Source organism: Rattus norvegicus, chromosome 1 (assembly GCF_021556685.1).
Source record: "Rattus norvegicus strain SHRSP/BbbUtx chromosome 1, alternate assembly SHRSP_T2T, whole genome shotgun sequence".
Classification (NCBI taxonomy): Eukaryota; Metazoa; Chordata; class Mammalia; order Rodentia; family Muridae; genus Rattus; species Rattus norvegicus.
Genome location: NC_141534.1, coordinates 111,050,095 through 111,072,488, shown reverse-complemented (window position 1 = coordinate 111,072,488; position 22,394 = coordinate 111,050,095). Strand labels below are relative to the sequence as shown.

Here is a 22,394-nt window from a genome sequence, read left to right as displayed (position 1 = left end):
TGAAGAAGACCTCAGAAGATGGAAAGATCTCCCATGCTCATGGATTGGCAGGATTAATATAGTAAAAATGGCCATTTTACCAAAAGCAATCTACAGATTCAATGCAATCCCCATCAAAATACCAATCCAATTCTTCAAAGAGTTAGACAGAACAATTTGCAAATTCATCTGGAATAACAAAAAACTCAGGATAGCTAAAGCTATCCTCAACAATAAAAGGACTTCAGGGGGAATCACTATCCCTGAACTCAAGCAGTATTACAGAGCAATAGTGATAAAAACTGCATGGTATTGGTACAGAGACAGACAGATAGACCAATGGAATAGAATTGAAGACCCAGAAATGAACCCACACACCTATGGTCACTTGATTTTTGACAAAGGAGCCAAAACCATCCAATGGAAAAATAGGTAGCATTTTCAGCAAATGGTGCTGGTTCAACTGGAGGGCAACATGTAGAAGAATGCAGATCGATCCATGCTTATCACCCTGTACAAAGCTTAAGTCCAAGTGGATCAAGGACCTCCACATCAAACCAGACACACTCAAACTAATAGAAGAAAAACTAGGGAAGCATCTGGAACACATAGGCACTGGAAAAAATTTCCTGAACAAAACACCAATGGCTTATGCTCTAAGATCAAGAATCGACAAATGGGATCTCATAAAACTGCAAAGCTTCTGTAAGGCAAAGGACACTGTGGTTAGGACAAAACGGCAACCAACAGATTGGGAAAAGATCTTTACCAATCCTACAACAGATAGAGGCCTTATATCCAAAATATACAAAGAACTCAAGAAGTTAGACCGCAGGGAAACAAATAACCCTATTAAAAAATGGGGTTCAGAGCTAAACAAAGAATTCACAGCTGAGGAATGCCGAATGGCTGAGAAACACCTAAAGAAATGTTCAACATCTTTAGTCATAAGGGAAATGCAAATCAAAACAACCCTGAGATTTCACCTCACACCAGTGAGAATGGCTAAGATCAAAAACTCAGGTGACAGCAGATGCTGGCGAGGATGTGGAGAAAGAGGAACACTCCTCCATTGTTGGTGGGATTGCAGACTGGTAAAACCATTCTGGAAATCAGTCTGGAGGTTCCTCAGAAAATTGGACATTGAACTGCCTGAGGATCCAGCTATACCTCTCTTGGGCATATACCCAAAAGATGCCTCAACATATAAAAGAGACACGTGCTCCACTATGTTCATCGCAGCCTTATTTATAATAGCCAGAAGCTGGAAAGAACCCAGATGCCCTTCAACAGAGGAATGGATACAGAAAATGTGGTACATCTACACAATGGAATATTACTCAGCTATCAAAAACAACGAGTTTATGAAATTCGTAGGCAAATGGTTGGAACTGGAAAATATCATCCTGAGTGAGCTAACCCAATCACAGAAAGACATACATGGTATGCACTCATTGATAAGTGGCTATTAGCCCAAATGCTTGAATTACCCTAGATCCCTAGAACAAACGAAACTCAAGACGGATGATCAAAATGTGAATGCTTCACTCCTTCTTTAAATGAGGAAAAAGTATATCCTTGGCAGGGAAGGGAGAGGCAAAGATTAAAACAGAGACTGAAGGAACACCCATTCAGAGCCTGCCCCACATGTGGCCTATACATATACAGCCACCCAATTAGAGAAGATGGACAAAGCAAAGAAGTGCAGACCGACAGGAGCCGGATGTAGATCGCTCCTGAGAGACACAGCCAGAATACAGCAAATACAGAGGCGAATGCCAGCAGCAAACCACTGAACTGAGAATAGGTCCCCCGTTGAAGGAATCAGAGAAAGAACTGGAAGAGCTTGAAGGTGCTCGAGACCCCAAAAGTACAACAATGTCAAGCAACCAGAGCTTCCAGGGACTAAGCCACTACCTAAAGACTATACATGGACTGACCCTGGACTCTGACCTCATAGGTAGCAATGAATATCCTAGTAAGAGCACCAGTGGAAGGGGAAGCCCTGGGTCCTGCTAAGACTGAACCCTCAGTGAACTAGTCTATGGGGGGAGGGCGGCAATGGGGGGAGGGTTGGGAGGGGAACACCCATAAGGAAGGGGAGGGGGGAGGGGGATGTTTGCCCGGAAACCGGGAAAGGGAATAACACTCGAAATGTATATAAGAAATACTCAAGTTAATAAAAAAAAAATATCTACTTTATAGAGTACTTATGCCACTAAGTGCACTAATACCGTGTATATTCAGCAAGTATTCAGTAGTCATTGCCATGCCTTTCCACTAGTATGAATGTGTGCACACAACCAGCAGTGTCAACTGTGCCTAAAGCATAGGAAACATCATGAAAGAGGTGGTGGGATAACTGTAAGAGCCAGGTTTTGGGAAGTCACTACAAGTTTGTGTCTCCTAGACATGAAAGGGAAGCTCAACAATACAGCTGCCTAACAAGTCCTAAATAATGACAACACTAACAGGCATGCTAAGGTGGGAGGGGGAAATCTCATGAGACCCTGTCATTGACAATGGACTATAGGCAGCTAACAACTGGTAGGAGAGGGAGAGTTAGTCTTTCCCAGGAATGAACTCTCCCTGATTGTTTACTCAATACCAAGGAGTAGGTCCTGAAATGATTCACATACAAATAACACCAAACAGTCTCGCATGCTATATTTATAATTTATGCATATACGTATAACAATATTTATTTTCTTAATGATCAAAGAAACTTATAAAAGAGAGGACTCAATTTGGGACTCGTGCTTCCAGAGGGTAGTAGAGTCAGTCCATGACCACCCAGACAGGGCATGCCGGCAGGCAGGCAGGCCTGGTGCTGAGCAATGGCTGACAGTATAGATGTTGAAACAAGAAACACAAGGCACAGAGAGAGCTAACAGGGAGTAGCATGAACTTTTGAAAGCCAAACCCCAGTGGCACACCTCTTCTAACAAGCCCATACCTCACAATACTTCCCAAACAGTCCTACCAACTAAGAACTAAGCTTTCAAATGTATAAGCCTATGGGGGCCATTCCCATTCAAACATTCATAGCAATCAAAGAAAAAGAGGCCATGATTTTAAAAGGGAGTGACAGGGAAGATATGGGAAAGGCTGAAGAGGAAAGGGGGAAATGATTTAATTATATCCTAGTTAAAATTGTAAAAAAAAGGAAAGAAGGGAGGAAGAGAGGAAGGAAGGAAGGAAGGAAGGAAGGAAGGAAGGAAGGAAGGGAGGGAGGGAGGGAGGGAGGAAGGAAGGAAGGGAGGAAGCAAATTGAGCATTTCTCAATATATGTGAAAATCAGAGCTTACTTTGAAAAAGCCATGCTTTTGGTTACGTTGCCCAAGCCACAGATTGCTTCCTGGAGGAAGGTTGGTCTCCGGAGGGTCTATCACACGCTCGTAAATCCTGTAGGAACAAAGAATATAGCTGCTAATAGAGGGGCTTAAAGCAGAACCCAGAGGTGCCATTTTGTCTGCGTAGTTCTACATAGCTGCTAGTGTAAAAGGTTAAGATATGGCATGCTTTAAGTGACAGGTACCGTGACAGAGATCTTCTCTATGACAGTACTGGACACATTGTCTAGGCACCTCATGCCTTTCTTACCTCTTTTACCATAAGGTTGGAAGAATGGGACAAAAAGACACCATTTTGAATGTCTACTCTGAGCAATGATTCCTGCACAAACTTGAAAGGAAGTGATTTTATCCAAATGGTACAGGTCAAAGAGCTGATGTAGAGAGAATGTAAGCATGTCCACAAGTGGGCCAGCAGGGATAAAGTACACATCAGCATTGTGATAAAGCCATCATCTCTCTGGCTCCAGGAACTGCCACATGGACACATCCCATCAACAACCAATCACAAGGTATTCATTAAGCAGGACTTATGCTCCAAATTCTGTAATAGGTAATAAGAAACTAAAGCAATGAGATGTGGACAGACAGACTCCATATACCCTGACGACCATGAAACTTAAGACAAACAACATCCTCACACATCCAACATATCCCAGGCTTGCCCACACAGAAGGTGGGACTTCAGAACAACTGTCTTGGTTCCATCCCGCCAACATCAGGTAAATAATGAGACTGGTTAAAATATATGCCTTCTCGAGACCAGTTGATCCCAATCCTCCAGTTTCTCCCCCATGGCAAACACTTCTCAGTCCCTATTTTGTTTTCTGTGACAAATACCATGACAAAAATCAACATGGGACAGAAAGGGTTTATTTGGCTTACATAAGCTAGAAGCAGAGACCATGGAGGAATGCTGCTTACTGGCTTATTCCCAGGCTCACGGTTGGCTTCCTTTCTTATACAACCAAGACCCACCTACCCAGAGATAGTACAACTCACAGAGGCCCACATCAATCATTATCAAGAAAATGCCCCCAGTGGCATGTCCACAGGCCAATTTGATGAAGGCAATTTCTCTACTGAGGTTCTCTTTTTCCAGTTGTGTCGGGTTGACTATCAAGATTAGCATCCCAGTGTTGGAGGCCCAGAGAACTCTCGATGGGTGAAATTGGAGAGAGTCGTACATTTCAGGTCCAAGTGAGGGCCCTACCTACTAATGTTTTCCATGTTTTTTACCCAGGGATGCTACTGAGGAGTCATTCTCCAGGTTATGCCAGGACCTCCAGGTTATCACAGGGCTGACTGGAGAGCAGAGGGTGGTGTATTTCTCTAGAAGGTTCTCAGAAGGAAAGTGTAGAAGAACTGAAGACTTCCAGTTATAAGAAAAGTAAAAAACAGACTCTTGCTATTAAGTCTGAGATACCTTTTACACAAGCTATGCAGCCCATGACTCCATATCTCCAGGAATATGCAATCCAGAAGACTCTGTGCAAAGCCTTGTTAGGAACATGAAATACATCAGGGCTTTTCCCACTAATTATATTTCCATTATAAATGGAAACTCAAAACATAATCAAGGAGAAATAAGTTTCCTTTAAGAAGATAGGCTACGTTTTCTTCATAGGAATCCAACCTTTTGTGTGTGTTAAATGAGCCTTCTTGGGTAAAACAATTTGTTAAAGTGGCTTTCTAGCACAACAGTATATTACATACTCTCTCTTAAAGGGTTCTCGGGCTGGTTCTGGTAGAAAAACTAGAAACAAGTCAAACTTACAACAAAAGGGGGGGGGGCGTAAATTATAAAAGTCTCAGCTTCCAAGAATTTACTATAGTCATTAAGAGTGATAAACATGCAGATTGTGAGAAATGAGAAAATATATACAAAATAATTTTCACTAGAGGACATGAGATACAAAGTTATTTATGTACTGTGGAGATAACAGTGGAAAAGTTATGTCTGACATTGGTGAATACAAGACAGGCTAAGGAAAAATGAAGAACACTGTATTTAGAGGATGAGATAGGATCATAATTTTCTACAGGGCTGTCTCGCTAATAAATTTAAAATATTGTCAGCCCATTTACCTTAGCCTGTATTTTCAAGCGTTCACCTCTGTCAGAGGAGTTTTCGGTGTGGCTGCTTTCTTCCTTACACTCTTCAATATACTCTTGAACCCTCTCCACTGAGCAGAGTGGGCCCTTAATCAGTGTGTAGAGAGCGCACAAGTGAATGGAGAATGGATCAACCAAAAACTACCAGCTTCCCATTCTGTCCATCTTTCTGATATTAGCAGCTGCTTCCTGTGCCTTGACAACAGTGGAGGAAGCAAATATTTGACATCTGTCATCACCAACTAGAACAGCATGACCCAAAAGACATGTGTGTCCCACTAGTGCTCCAATGTTGTATGCCCAGTCCCCACTAGGGTCTCCTCTACAGGCCAGGGAGAAGTATAAGACGCTGCCTCCCTGGCAACCGATGTCTTCCAAAAAGCAAAAGTCACTAGAGAATGTGTGCAGCAGCAGACAGAGTCAGCAAATTGGATACACATATAGCAACACATGGGATTTTAAAGGCACAGTATATTTTTTTAAGCTTGCAAACTCTTTATAAGAGACATCAGATAGATTAACTAGTATAGCCATGGTGGGATAGCATATAAGTGCTGGGCTTTGAACTCGATGTTGTGACCATTCTCCTGCACTGCCTTTTTAGATATTCAATAAAGAGATTTCACTGCAGAAACCATAGACAAGCTATTGCTTCCCACAAAAGTTAGACAAACAGAGCCTGTAAATTTTTTTTCAGAGAAAATGCCAAAGAATTTAATGAGATCACTCTTGGATAACTCAAGAATTATCTTAACTTCTGAAAGGGGAGGATGTGATTTGTCTATCCTGGTGCATGCACACATCACAATCCAAGGTGGCATCTTTTTGTACAACAGCAATACAAAGGTACAATTTATACAAATAAATTACCAGTCCTAACTTGATGACATCTAGAAGGAAGGGAGAAGAGAATTCTGTAACTGAGACAAGGACACACTTTGCAGGCTCGCTGAGATGGTCACTAGATTGAGACAATTTGCAGGGGAAAGTCCTCAGAAGACAAGCATGTCCACAGTGAGAAACAGTTCTATTCTGTGTCCGTTTTTCAGAGTGGTCTTATATACCTATTTTGTATTACATTTATGTCTTTTTTGTTGCTTCCTTACTGATCTCTGGTACTGTATGCTATGTGACCCATGTGAGTCCCTCTTCAACTTCGGACTGATACAATTATACGGCACACTACTGTTCCTAAGATCATGACCATAGCTGGGCTTTCCAGACTTCCTAGCAGAGGAAGGAAGAACTCGGGTATCCCTGTGACCTTGGCTCAGTATGTTCCGCCCCTCAAGCTGTGTTTGCATTTCCTGACTGCCATTGCTCTCATCCTCTGCAGGGTCTGCATGGAGTGGAGCCTTCGCCTCAGCACCCAGCCCTGTGTCTGTCTGCTCCATTGTACCCTTTGCTGATAGATCCTCCCTGATGGTTTATGAAGTACCTCGGAGCCACCTGGTCACTCTCAAGAACTTAGCTTGTCTTGCCCCGATCAAAACAGATAATTCCAAAATGGGTGCTTTGCTCATTGATTCTCTCCTCCCATAGGACACCTTGAAGGGGAGACCTTGTCATTTTCAAGTCAGCATTTCTAGTGTCAAGAAGACTGCCAAATTTAAGTAGTACACATCTACTCTGAATGAATGAATGAATGAATGAATGAATGAATGAATGAACAAACGAACGAACGAGTGAATGCTTCCTGGATGTTCAAAATTACAGGATGATAGTTAGATGGGTATAAAAGCCTACCAGGTTGAAACTTTAGAATAAGCAATTCATGAAGCTAGATAATTCAGACTGAGAAAAGAGTTTGCCAGAAGAAGTGCTTTGCAGCATGCCGATAACCCTTAGGGAAATAAAGTCAGTAAAATGAGTGAAATGTGATCATCCCTTCCTAGCATCTCCCTCTGCTATCTCCACCTCATGAGGATTTACACACAAAGCTAGAAAAAAAGCAAGACAAATGCTTCTCATTGTTTCCCACACCCAGAGAAGAGAGGGGGGTAGCAAATTTAAATCTGTCAGGCAGGCACACTGCTAACAGGGAGGCTAGATGGCTGTATTTCAGAAAGGAGGATAAACAGTGGGCAACTTGAAAATTAATTAGATCAAGAGCTAAGCCAGTGACTTACAGTTTCAGTTGGTTACATTATCATCATCCCAAATAACACTGCACTTTCTCTTCGGATCATATAAATCTTTTTGCTTTTACCAAATTTATCACACTCTCATAGCCTGTCTGATACAAATAATGAATTACTCCACAGTCATCTGAAATCTACCCCTTCTTTTGACTGCAGAAAATCTAATTCCCACTTAGTCCTGTATCTGAGGCTTCTAGCTCACTTGAGCCATTAACCATGGTGCTGACTACTAAGTGGTATTGGAGGAGTTATGGGAAATGCGCGTGCCATTAGTATCCATCAGGAGTTTAAAGTATAAGGATCTCATTTCTAATACACCACCATGCAAAATTAGACATCCAGTCAGACATAAAACCTGCCTCAGGAAAGCGAGCAGCTGAGAGTAACTGACAGTCAGGATAAAATCAACCAGTGGATCCATCAGGAATTTGTCCACCAGGAGCAAGCCCTCTTTATGTGTGACTTTATCACCCTCCTGCTTAAAAGACCAGTCCATATTCCTCAGAAAACCAGAACTTACTGTTCCAAAGTGATGCCCTCAGCATTCAACGCTATGCAATGTAAGGGTTAAACCATAAGGCATAGGAAGGAACACTCAGTGCTTATTTATCTGGATGAAGAAAGACTCTGAAGGGATCTCAAGGACCTCTCCTAACTACATAGAAGAACGAATTTCCAACAGAAACGCGTGAATTGTCATGTACTACATCCCTGTCTACCAAGACACAACAAAGCCCTACTAAGGCACTGAATGAAGATGTTTGATCTCAGGCTTTGCCTCCAACCAAGTGGAGAAGCCTCTTCCCATAAGAATGTCAAGGTGCTTTCTAGAAAGGTTCCTCTGCAGAACACAAGATCATTTTCCCCAGACGTCCCCACTGCTGTACTGATAGGTGACCTTGCACACAGTAAACCCTTCTTCTAGTTTAGGCTATAAGAGACAAGCACATGCTTTCTCCTGATGGCCTCATAGGAAAGTGTGAGAAGAACCGGTTTTTTAAGGCAACTAGCAAATCTAAGGTTCTCCATCTGGTGTCATTAACATTATCCCTGAAGCCCACAAATGTTGAGTCCAGAGGTCTGCACGGCACTCCGAGGCTCCTTAAATCTCAGTCACTGTGATAGGGCACATCGCGAGCTGTACACAGTGACCTGTTCATTTCCTGGCTGCTATTTATTATCTTCTAACATGGAACCCAGGACCCAAAGAGCTTGTACCAGAAGGACATGAAAGGGTGCCCCAAGGAGCAGCTCTGTAGTCCCCTCCTACTATCCGCTTAACAAATCCAGATGACACTCAACAAATGATTAGATTTTAAAATGCACCTCTGGCATTAGATGGGAGAAACAGTGTCACAGGGAGAAGAGCTGGTGGTGTAGGTTGGGCTGGCTGACCAGGGAGTCCCAGGGACCTCTGTTTGTGACTTAGCAGCTCTAGCATTACAAAGATAAATGTAACACCAGACTGTTTATAATGTGGGCAGTGGGGATGGAACGCAGGTTCTGCAGGAACTTTGCAAATCAGTCCATATCGCCAGCCCATCTTCTCCTGATTCTTCCCAACACTTTTTCTCTGCCTGAAGTTCATAACCAGAATCAACCTAAAATGCTTCGAATTTGCAGATCAATGTCAAATAACGCAGTCACATAATTCTACATACTTATTAGTATTTTATCTGTGACTTGGAAGTATCAGCATTTCTTAAATCTGTAAGAAACGATGACACTGGTGTTATGGTTTCAGCCATAAGAGACTTGATGTAATAGCATCAGGATTTAAAATGACATTAATAGGCAGGAATCAGGGTCAACTCGATGAAATTTAACACTGGGGGGAAAAAAAGGCTTCCATGCTTAAGATGTGCAAGTCCCTTAAGCACAATGTGTGAGAGTCTAAGAGTAGACAGATCTCTTAGGTGTACAGCTGGGGAGGGGGGCGCTCTTAGCTCTTCTGCATTAACAGTGACTTAATACTGTCAAAAGGAAGACTGGATGAAGTGGAAACTTCTGGTTCGGAAAGTTAGTTAATGTCAAACGATGGTTTTCTGGGACACACAAGTGAAAGGATGGTCTTCTGGAGCAGACACAGGAAGGAATGTTTTCCTGAAGAAGACACAGGTGAAAGGATGTTTTGATAGAGCAAACACATGAAAAGGCCAATGATGAAGGAGTTTAATTATAACCCCATAGACAGTGGGAGACAAGCACTGAGCACTGGTCTGGTTTGCTCTGCCTTGCTATTCTTCCATTACTACATGCATGTAATAGCTCACCTTACATAGCGTTGTTGTTCTCCAACAGTAGCGATGCCACAGACAAACTCCCTAAAGAACTGCTGCTGAGGTTCCTACAGCAACTTGCTTCTTCCACAGCCTCGCCTCAGGCTGGTTGGCAAGCCTTAAAGTTTCTTCAGGCTTTAACTACAGCTGCTAGTTCATGCCTGGTGTCTACTTGCTGTAGCTGCTGGTTTGTGCATGCACGATGTCTGCCTAACTGGAGGGCTGGTCTGCAGCTAGTGAACTGTATTTGGTGTTTGCTACAGGACTGAACTGCTGAAAAAGAAGGTCAAACTTGCCCCCTCTGAACTCTTGCTAAACAGGTTCATTTCCCCCACATCCTTCAACTTTTCTCTTCTGCTACCTCTCCTGGATGGTGGCTAGAAGAGAGGTTGAACCCTTATTAAAAGTAGGTTTCAAAAACCTTATGCCTACAATTGGGAGTTTAAACTATACCATGAGAAGTCCAGTCTCATCTGGCTCCTATCTGAGTCAATCTACTCAGACAGTCATGTGTACTTTTAGGACTTCCCAAACTAAGCACACACTTCAGAATCAAACAAGAAGAATGGGAAGGACCTAGGAGTCAAATGAAGAAATGAATGGCAGAAGGACAGGGGCAGTCTGAAGAAAGCTGATGGGTGGCAATGGTAGAGTCTTCTCATATGAGGAAAAAGCCCTGGAGAGGAATTAAATGTGCTCTAGTGTCTCAAGGAAGTAAAATGTGCACTGTGCAAGGTTACACTGTCAATGTGGCATGGCAGGACCTAGAACTACCTGACTCTGCCTATCTGGGAGGGACTTTTAAGACTATATTAACTAAGCTGGAAAGACCCAACCTCATGTCCCATGAGTGAAGGTCTTTGACTGGAGAAAGCCACCCAACACGAGCATTCACCTATCCTTGCTTCCTGATGGGAGCTCCAGTTTTGAATGGAGCTCCTGTCACTACTGTGCCTACCCCAGCATAATAGTCTGTCCCCTTAAACTCCTAGTCAACTAATCCTTTACCTTCCTTAATTTGCATTTGTTGAGCGTTTTGTAACAGCCACAAAGCAAATAATTAGTACATAATAATGAGAACATTAACAGTATACTTTCGGCTTGAGATAGGATGAATTTTTTAGCAGTCAGAGCAGCATGCACAGAGAAAGACAGGCTGGCCACTGTGAGCCTCTTCTTTCTATGAAGCTTTGCTGCTAAGAGTAGAAGAGCAAGTTCATCTCCAACTCGGAGATACAGTGTCTGCCTCAAAAGCCACGGGAGCAAACGGGAGTGGGCTCTAAATACAGTGCATAAGTGTATATACTTTAAAATCATAATTTTAATAATAGGCACACATCCTGCTCAACTGACACATGCTTGCAAAAGTAAAACGACTTTCCTGAAATGAATGGCAGAAACAAAATTCAAACCCAGATGTAAACCTTAGAGCATGGCATTGCCTTCTGTTCTGCAGTGGATTCTGCTCTCGCAGAGTAAAACACCCAGTGGGTAGATTACAGAAACATCACGAGACTGAGAAGGACCGTCTGGAATAGAGTCAACAAGCCCCTGTTTATGCCTTACCTCTCTTGTTCACAGTCTGTGACCTAGGGAAAGTTACTATACCTTAGTTTTTTTTTTTCAGCCATGCACTTTTTGTCTGGTTTTGTGCCGTCAAGGCTGAACTCAAAGTCCCTATGTAGCTAAGGATGACATTGGACTTCTGGTCTACCTGCCTCTGTCTCCTAAATGCGGGAATAACAGGCATAACCACCACCACAACAAGGTGATTTTAATAGCAATCCATCTCATACAGATTTTCTGTAAACACCCAGATAATAGTCTGTAAAGTATTTCATGAAGTTGTAAATGTTCTTTACAAGTGCAATATTATTAGCGTTATTAAGGAATACAAATTCTCTTATCTTCACCAAATAAACTAAAAGATAGCTTTGTTTGAATTATTTTCTAACGAACTGCCAAAGTCCTGAAAGAAGTCACTTGGCTTCACTGAATAAGCACACTTTTCACTTCAGCTCTCAATCTCTAGAAATGAGAATCTTGGAAGTTCCAATGTAAAGGAGAATTGAGTTTGAGCACTCAAACCACTCTATCAACAATGCCTCCAGCAACACTTTGAGGCCACAGTCATTGCTGCCATCTTTTCCAGGGGTCCAGACAAAATATGCTATGTGCAGGGATTAGCGCTGCCTCAGCTAGCTGTCTGTCACACCTGTCTTGTTATTTCCTGAGATGAAGATTTAAATGTTCTCCCTATGATCAATCAAAAGCCTGCTGCTCATGTAGGACATTCTTGGGTAGCAGGGATTCGTAGGTCAGAAAGGACGTTGAAAGTCTTCTAATCCCACCTCCATCTGCTACTTGTTACATTAATATACAAGCATCCAAAAGCCATCTGTCAGCAGTGAGCATGGTAGACTTCCTCCTGGAACAGCTTGAAGTTTTCCATAGCAAAGCAGAACTCCCCAAAGGCCTGATGATTGACATTTCCAAACAACCCATGTTGTTTGGAATATGTCAGGGTCTAGCAGCTATGGTAAGGAACAAAGAAAATATTTCACAAACTAACCCCCTCCCTCTCTCTGTTTTACACAGCTACAGGCTGCAAGCCTACACAGCTGTCCCAAAAGCTGGCACCTCTAAAACCGAAGACATAATCCATATTCTTTAGCTCTTTCTGAAACTCTTGATGGAGGTTGGACTTGAAGACTTTGAATGTAAAGTCTTTTGGTAATGTCCATATTTGGCTAGGCAAAAGGTGAACTTCAGGAGTTTGTTAAGAATACAAATTTCTGAGGTTCCTCAGAAAATTGGACATTATACTACCTGAGGACCCAACTATACCACTACTGGGCATATACCCAAAAGATGTTCCAATATATAACAAGGACACGTGCTCCACTATGTTCATAGCAGCCTTATATATAACAGCCAAAAGATGTCCTTCAACAGAGGAATGGATACAGAAAATGTGGTGCATCTACACAATGGAGTACTACTCAGCTATTTAAAAAAATGACTTCATGAAATTCATAGGCAAATGGATGAACCTAAAAAATATCATCCTGAGTAAGGTAACCCAATCACAATAAAATACACATTGTATGCACTCACCGATAAGTCGATATTAGCCCAAAAGCACAAATAATCCAAGATACAATCCACAGACCACATGAAGCTGAAGAAGGAAGACCAAAGTGCAGACTGGTACACAGTCCTTCTTAGAAGGGGTAAAAAATATTCATAGAAGGAGATATGAAGACAAAGTTTGGAGCAGAGACTGAAGGAATGGCCATTCAGAGCCTGCCCCACCTGAGGATCCAGCCCATATACGTACAGCCACCAAACCTGAACAATAATGCTAATGCCAAGAAGTGTATGCAGACAGGAGCCTGATATAGCTGTCTCCTGAGAGGCTCTGCCATAGCATGACAAATACAGAGGTGAATGTTCACAGCCAACCATTGAACTGAGATTGCAGTCCCCATTGGAGGAGTTAGAGAAAGGATTGAAGGAACTGAAGGGGTTTGCAACCCCATAAGAACAACAATACCAAATAACCAGAGCTCCCAGAGATTAAATTACCATTCAAATAGCACACATGGATAGCTGCATATGTAGCAGAGGATGGCCTTGTAATGCACACAGAGGGAGGAGAAGCCCTTGATCCTGCCAAGGCTGGACACCCCCCCCCAAGTATAGGGGAATGTCAGGGTGGGGAGGCAGGAAGGGGTGAGTGCTTGGTGGGGGGGGAAGGGATAATATTTGAAATATAAATAAAAAATTTATCCAAAAAATACAAATTTCTGTGTTGCTCAGAAATCAGACTTACATATGCGAATCTGGTCTTATATAGACAAGAATCACTGATGGATATCTGACTTGTTGGCCCCATACAATAGTCAGAGTTGGATGACGATCCTAACACATCATCACTACTGTACTGCTTCAGCCAAGAAAACTTGTCATTCGGTAGATAGAGCTTGAGGCCATGCCCAAGGTGGAATTTGAAATTTGCAAGTGAGTTGTTCCAACTCTAAGACAACATCTAAACATTTTTCTACTTGAATGATACGGGGGAAAGACTAGAAAAACAACAGAAAAGGAAGAAGAACCTTTCTGGCCCTATCTTTTATGAAATATACAAGGAAATCAGAGTTCCCCTTTCTTTACCCATTAGCCACTATTACACAGATAATGAATAGAGAGGTTGATGACAGACAGACAGACAGACAGACAGACAGACAGACAGACAGACAGACAAAAAGACAGACAGACAAAAAGACAGTAGATGAAAGATAGACAGACAGACAGGGCCATATATAAATATATACACGTATAAGTTTGGAAGGAGGACAGGAAAGGGGAAAATGATGTAATCATAATTTAATCTCAAATTTTTAATAAAAAGGAATATACACTCTAGTGAGATAGATAGTCTCCATTTGTCCCTCCAGGTACATTTTGGCTTGTCATTGCCTTGCTTTCCAGGTCAGGAGTCCGAGCCTTGGATGTCATTCAGTACCCCTCTGCCAAGGTCTCAAGTGAGTCAAAGCAAAAGTAAATACTATTAGGAGGGAAGGAAGGACTGAGGCTGGGGTGAAGGCAATAGACAGGGGGCTCATTGTGGTGGTCTGGTACACAGCACACAATACTAACTAACCATTGGTTAGTGCTTCATGGGGTAGATGTCCCATGGAGAAGGCCGACTACAGTGAAGGAAGTCCTTCTACATCACTGCTATTCAGTGTCTCTTTGTCTCTCAGCTGCTGTCTGTGGTCTTCCCAATATAAATGTGTCAATACAAACTTGATTGTTTTTTAATAATGTTTACAGAGAGGACAATGCTTATGCCTTGACTTCTGCTCCGCTGCATGTACTCTGAATTATTCATTTAGTTCGAGGCTGTTTCTTTTAAAAAGTAATCATTGTCTTCTTGAATGAAATTTTTGTTTTTCCATGCTATCAGTCCTGTCAGACTTTAGAAGTTCAGTCACCAAGAAGAGCAAAGCAATTTAGATAAAATTTCCTGTTCTGAAGGAAGACTTTGTTATTAAATGTGAGGCATTCAATAGTAACTGCCAGCTGTTTAATCAAAAAGTTATTGTTCATTGTAGAAGGGAAAAAATGGAATCTGGAAAACAATGGGCTACAACTCGAAGCTCGGGAAGTGTCTGATGAGGTTGCAAACTCCTTTCAAACTCTTTTCGGCATTTAAACTATAATGGCCCATCTCTGATAAGGCATTCACAGAAGATCACAAGAGAGATCACTGCAAAGGCTAGATCTCTACTCACTTGAATTGCCCCATGTCTTGGTGACCCCTGTATGTTCAGACTACAGGGTACAAGTAAGAGTATTTTTAGACATAAGAGAAGCCTATTAGGGACACACGAGTGACTCCTTTAGTGCCCAACACTAAAATAAGTGATAAAAGAAAAACTAAGGCCATGAAAGGAGGAAAAATACTAGTAAGAGAAGAAGGTTCTGAAGGACAGTTATAAAGCAGAACAAAGAGTCAGAAGGGCTCTGCTATAAATTCTAGGCTCAATTGATGTGGGATGTGGCCTTGAGTAAACCATGCTATCTCTTTATATAAGCCACCTCTCTCTCTCTCTCTCTCTCTCTCTCTCTCTCTCTCTCTCTCTCTCTCTCTCTCCTCTCCCCCTCTCCCTCTCCCCCTTTCTCTCTCTCTCTCTCTCTCTCCTCTCCCCCTCTCCCTCTCCCCCTTTCTCTCTCTCTCTCTCTCTCTCTCTCTCTCTCTCTCTCTCTCTCTCTCTCTCTCACACACACACACACACACAGAGAGACAGACAGACAGACAGGCAGACAGGCAGGCAGACAGGCAGACAGACAGAGACAGAGAGAGACAGAGAGACAGAGGGAGACAGAGGGAGACACAGAGACACAGAGACACAGAGAGACAGAGACAGACAGAGGGAGACAGAGACAGACAGAGGGGTTGATATAATCAGCTGAAGTTACTCCACTTGATCTCTGCCACTTACCATCAACACTTCTTAAGTAACGTAAGAGTGTGTGGGGAAGTGGATCAGATGTCAAACAGTTCAGCACTCAAATCAAGCACTGCATGCCATAAAATGTGGAGCTCCCTTTGTAATACACGTGGGATAGAAAGTGCGTCTTCCCGCATGCTCTACGCCTCCCTCACATACACCCTGGGACACAACCAGAAGCTTATGTCCTAGTGGACACTCTTCTTACACAGTTCTTACACGCCTTGCCACTGCCTGGACCTAACCCAGTTCCTGCTGCAGAATACTTGCTCAAAAACAGTGCCTTTTTTTTCCCCCAGTTATTTTTTGCACTTGGCACTCCTAGTATGTTATTCTGAGTAGTTTCTATATACAACCCTCTCCCTAGGACTGTACAGTAGGTAAACAGGCTTATTCCTTCTGCCTCATGCATAGATCAATCATTCATCATCCAAATGTTTGGAATTGAATGATATTGTGTGAATCTTAAAAAGTCAGACACAGGAAGGGCAAATGCCACATGTTTATTCTTACATGGAAGCTAAAAATAAAATGTCAAAATAAAAGAGACTAATGGAGTCACTACTAGATGCTCAGAAGGGAAGCCAGAGAGCAGAGAGCAGGGATATGGAGAATGGATACCAAATCATAAAAGGAAAAGGTTTTCTCTATAATCACTGTAGTTCAATGTCCCTATAATCACTATAGTTCACAAAATCCTGTCGTATAGGAGGATTGGTGGCCACCTCTGCGTGAATGCCATGGTCTGTACAGCCGCAAAAGCATCTCCTGCAGAAGGACCTAATTGAGGACTGCCTGAGAGATCAAGGATTGCTGATACAGACAATGCCAGCCAATTAGGAATTGATGTTTAGAAGAGATGTTTTCTTGGGACCAATGGGGCAGAGGATGGAGGGTATTAAAGGAGCTTGCAGCAGTGCTCAGATGAGCTTGCTACCGTGTTTCTCGCCTGCTCCTGGAGTCTGTGTGGTTGATTCTGCACCGTCGCCTCCAACCCCCAAGGGCAGATAGGGTCAGGCAGTGTAGTCCAGGGCACAGGCAGCAATATATTTTATAAAGAACTAAACAGGAGGAGCTCAAAGGTTCTAAAATAAAGAAATATGGTCCAGTAATATAGGTCACTGGGTAAAGGTACTTGCCACCAAGCCAGACAAACCTGAGTTTAATCTCTTGAATTTACACAGTGTAAGGAGGGAACAGACCCCTGTAAGTTATCCTCTAATCTCCATACACACCCCATGGCATGTAAGTGCCTGCTCCCATGCACACACAAACACAACATCATTTTTATTAAAACTAATCATCAGCAATACTTTGATTTGATAAGTACTTGTTACATATGTATGTATTAGAATCTTTTGTCTTATCAATAGGTACTATTATTATGTTTTTAAAAAAAAGATAAAACGTTTAAATTGACCTGTTTGTATTTTCAAAACTAGATAGATGGAAAAGTCGATGGCTGATGTCTGAAAGAGGAGTATGGGACCTCTGAAGAGCTGGTTACTCCACAGTCCATCTCCCTGAGCAAATGGAAGTTACATCCACATTGCCTTGGCTGCTCTGTCCTTCCTCTATTTTCATATGGACTCATAAACAACTCTCTCACCATAACACACACTGGTCGGGAATCCCTCGGCACTTAATGCTAATACTCAAGGTGTCCTGCAAGTTTAAGCTTGTGCAACTTTTAGAAGCTCCCCACGCCTTCTGGATTCCATCCTTCATGCATGTTGGTTTCTTTTTAGCATATCAGTGGCTGCGTGAAGCACAAAGACTCCACATGGCTGAGAAACACCTAAAGAAATGTTCAACATCTTTAGTCATAAGGGAAATGCAAATCAAAACAACCCTGAGATTTCACCTCACACCAGTGAGAATGGCTAAGATCAAAAACTCAGGTGACAGCAGATGCTTGCGAGGATGTGGAGAAAGAGGAACACTCCTCCATTGTTGGTGGGATTGCAGACTGGTAAAACCATTCTGGAAATCAGTCTGGAGGTTCCTCAGAAAATTGGACATTGAACTGCCTGAGGATCCAGCTATACCTCTCTTGGGCATATACCCAAAAGATTCCTCAACATATAAAAGAGACACGTGCTCCACTATGTTCATCGCAGCCTTATTTATAATAGCCAGAAGCTGGAAAGAACCCAGATGCCCTTCAACAGAGGAATGGATACAGAAAATGTGGTACATCTACACAATGGAATATTACTCAGCTATCAAAAACAACGAGTTTATGAAATTCGTAGGCAAATGGTTGGAACTGGAAAATATCATCCTGAGTGAGCTAACCCAATCACAGAAAGACATACATGGTATGCACTCATTGATAAGTGGCTATTAGCCCAAATGCTTGAATTACCCTAGATCCCTAGAACAAACGAAACTCAAGACGGATGATCAAAATGTGAATGCTTCACTCCTTCTTTAAATGAGGAAAAAGAATACCCTTGGCTGGGAAGGGAGAGGCAAAGATTAAAACAGAGACTGAAGGAACACCCATTCAGAGCCTGCCCCACAGGTGGCCCATACATATACAGCCACCCAATTGGACAAGATGGATGAAGCAAAGAAGTGCAGACCGACAGGAGCCGGATGTAGATCGCTCCTGAGAGACACAGCCAGAATACAGCAAATACAGAGGCGAATGCCAGCAGCAAACCACTGAACTGAGAATAGGTCCCCCGGTGAAGGAATCAGAGAAAGAACTGGAAGAGCTTGAAGGGGCTCGAGACCCCAAAAGTACAACAATGTCAAGCAACCAGAGCTTCCAGGGACTAAGCCACTACCTAAATACTATACATGGACTGACCCTGGACTCTGACCCCATAGGTAGCAATGAATATCCTAGTAAGAGCACCAGTGGAAGGGGAAGCCCTGGGTCCTGCTAAGACTGAACCCCCAGTGAACTAGACTATGGGGGGAGGGCGGCAATGGGGGGAGGGTTGGGAGGGGGACACCCATAAGGAAGGGGAGGGGGGAGGGGGATGTTTGCCCGGAAACCGGGAAAGGGAATAACACTTGAAATGTATATAAGAAATACTCAAGTTAATAAAAAAAATAATAATAAAAAAAAAAAGACTCCACACGGCTGTCAACTCCAAAGCTCTTCTCATGCTTCCTCACTTTTATTGAAAAAGCCACTTTTGTCTTCTTTTGTATGATGCTATCAAAAAGTCTTAAACCAATCTGACAATTTTTTTGCCTTTTCTTTTTCAGTATTTGTTTAAACTTTTAAGTATGACAGTTTTTATTTTGAGTTCTTATTTTTCTCTTATTGAAGTGATTTTCATTGGCTTAGATTCACATGCTAAGTGAGTTTCCCAGACTCCTGATGGGGTGCTCTGTATCCGTAATCCTTTTATTTTCCTGCATGCTAAGTTCAGCAGCCTTCCTGAGATGCAATTCATTTATGGCGTAACTCACCTACTGAATGTGTATATTTTGTTGTATCATATCATTAATTTTTAATTATTATTACATATATATATATAAAACCCAAAAAAAGCCACTTTACCTGTGCTTAGTTGTAACTCCATGGCATCCACTGTGACATATGCCCATTGCCACGAGATCCAAAACTTGACTTTCTTCACCCCAAACAGAAACTCTGACACCATAAAGCAGCACTCCATTCTCCTACCCACCAGCCTTGAAACCTTTGTTTTGCTTTCCAATTTTGAGCATTTCTATGGATCTGCTAATTCTACATGTTTTGTTTATGTGAAATGCTCATCAACAATCCATCCTCTTTCTCCTTTTTCTCCTCTTCTCTTCTCTTCTCAGAAACTAGGACAAGACTTAACATGAAACATACTTAAAACTATTAAATGGAAGAAGAACATGTATTTCTGTCTTCTCTGTCATAATGTCCCTCAAAATACATTTGACAGACAATTTGGCATTTAGTCAGACCCTATTGTGCACTACAACCTACTGGTCATTGTGTTAGTTTTATATTCCAAACAAGACTCTAAACTTCTTGAACCATAGGGTGTGACTTTGCTTCCACAACTTCTATGGCTGGTTGGGATGGATACTTGACAAATGCTTTCTTGGCACAGTAAATATGTGACCTGTCAAGTTAGAAGATGAATCAGGGGACAGACCTATAGCATCCTTCCCATGCCTGGCCTTCTCCTCCCTATCAATGAAATTCGGCTGCAACTCCATGAAATGAGGCAAATGATGCCTCCTGGGTTTTCTATGATACATAAATAATACTTTTCAATCATGGAGGCTGGCTTATAACAGCTCATAGAAGGGCAGCTTAGCACTCTTCCTCCTAATTTCCCCCTACTTCACCAGAAGAAGCACTTCAAAAACAGCAGCAATTATAAATGAATGAATGAATGAATGAATGAATGAATGAATTAAGTAAGTAAGTAAGTAAGTAAGTAAGTCAGCAACATGGCTGTTCTGGTAAGGGATCACATTCAAAAAACCTTCTAGGTCTGTGTGATCCAGCTGCAATGACACACCTTTAATCCCTCTCGCTGAAATGCAGACACACTCTTAGTATCATCCACCTTTAATCCCAAACAATGACATCTAATTGAGGAACAGACAAAGTAAGGAATCAGAGAAAGATTTGGCAGAATGAGTCAGAGATAGGATAAGCCCAACTCTCAGGAGAATAGCACAGGAAATAGAGGCTATTTAAGAGTAATGCAAGGAAAGAGAAAGAGGTAGTCAGAATCTGAGTCAGTCAGTTCAGTGAATGCAAGGCAGTTCAGATCAGTTGAGTGTGTGCAGTGGCATTGATTTCAGTTCCATTCAGCGCCTGCTGCAGTCAGTTGAAGCCAGAGAATAAGAAAGAAAGATTAGAACAAAGTGCCAGAGTTAGCTTGAGGCCAATCAGCAATTCAGTGAGAAGCCAAGAGAAGCCAGAAGGAAACAGTCAACTTGGTGAGGAGTTGGAGTCAGAACAGCTGAGTTGAACAAGCCAGCCAGAATTCACTAGAACTAGAAAGGGTGAGCCTATTAAGCAGTAAGCCTCTGGGAGCACAATTACATCTGTAGAATAAAAGTTGCCTTTTCACTTCCTGTCTGCACAACAGCTACTGTTGTCCTCAGCTGATGTCTCTGTACAAAAGACTCTACCACTTCACCTTCACCATTTCAGAAAGCCAGTCATTCTCTTCAACTTGGCTCTGAGGAGGTCTGGTTTGGTTGGAACTGACAGTTCAGTGAGTCCTCCTTCTCCTCTACAACTATTTAGTATTTATGATGGCTTAACAGGGCCATATTCTTAAGAATTATTGACCTCTTAGTGAAGCATCAAAAAGGAGAGATTATGTATGTACCTTGCATATGTATATGCAACATGAAAAATTCAAGAAAAAACCACAACAGTAAAAGTATGATAAGGGGAATCTCTGCACTGTGTGATCTCATGGAGAAAAAAGCATTTCGATAAAGACTCAAAGGCAGTTAAGATACAAGTCACACACAGTGAGAGATATGAAATAGGAAGGAAAAGAGAAAGAGACAGAAAGTCAGAGAAAAAGGGACAGACAGACAGACAGACAGACAGCAAATGGCTCATAAAAGATCCAAGAGTAGGGGTATGACACACTCAGGGTACACTAAGGCTCTAAATACCAGATGAATCTGTAGTACAGTAGGCAGGGAGACAGTATAGGAGTTTGGGACATAGAATGAAGGTGTTAGGTCATCTTACCACAAGAGACCAGCCCATGACTCCACCATTTGCTTGAAGTAAGGTGGAAAGGTCCAGGATATTTTGAGTGGAGTGTTATCTAATTCAAACGAATGACCCTGGCTGGTATCGTTAAGAATGAACATGGGAGGGACAGAATGGGGAAGCCTGCTGTAGACCATTGCAATGGCATAGGTGAGAATTGGTGAGATCTGGATGCAGATTCATAGTCAAAGAAATATAAAAGTCATGAGATTCGCAATATGCTACACAAAACTAAAATTAATAGAACTTACTGATAGTTTGGAGGATACGAGTAATTAGTGAGAGACTCGGCTGACTTTGGAATTGGGACACAGTAACCCAGTGAAGAATTGCATAGAGAGGGACTTCCAAAGACAGCGTAAAGAGGTGACAGCCACAAGAAGATAAATAATTAATAATGAGAATTGGAACTGGGAGGGTGCAGAGCCCTCTCATGTTTCAGCCTCAGAGCCTTACAACTTCTCCAGTATCTGCTTCAAGCTCCTGACCTGGCAGAGTGATATAAACTCCTCTGTTATGCACGGCCCATTATAGTTCATGAGGTATTCTCTCGGCTGGCAGGGTAAACACAAGCAAGCATATGGCCACCCCACAATAGGGAAGGGGTAAAACCACAGAGCTAGAGTGTGGAAGCCAGACTGTGATCTGTACAGAGCAGAGTCCCAGTTGGAAAGAGTTATAGGCTGTGATTTGATCATTTGAGAGGATAATAATGTACATTCCTCTCTTGACAGACACCTGAGCTGACTCTATAACGTAACTGTTGTGCACAGTGCAGCAATGAGCATGGCTAT

At 42.3% G+C, this 22,394-nt stretch overlaps 1 protein-coding gene across 4 annotated transcripts in view; it reads right to left on the bottom strand.

Moving 5' to 3' along the window:
- Positions 1-22,394, bottom strand: part of Nell1 (neural EGFL like 1) — an 890,282-nt gene that overhangs the window by 703,637 nt on the left and 164,251 nt on the right. For all 4 annotated transcript variants that reach the window (XM_087593733.1, XM_087593736.1, XM_087593740.1 and 1 more), the window contains 1 exon segment: positions 3,288-3,384. In XM_087593733.1, the coding sequence (XP_087449859.1) occupies positions 3,288-3,384 (97 nt within the window).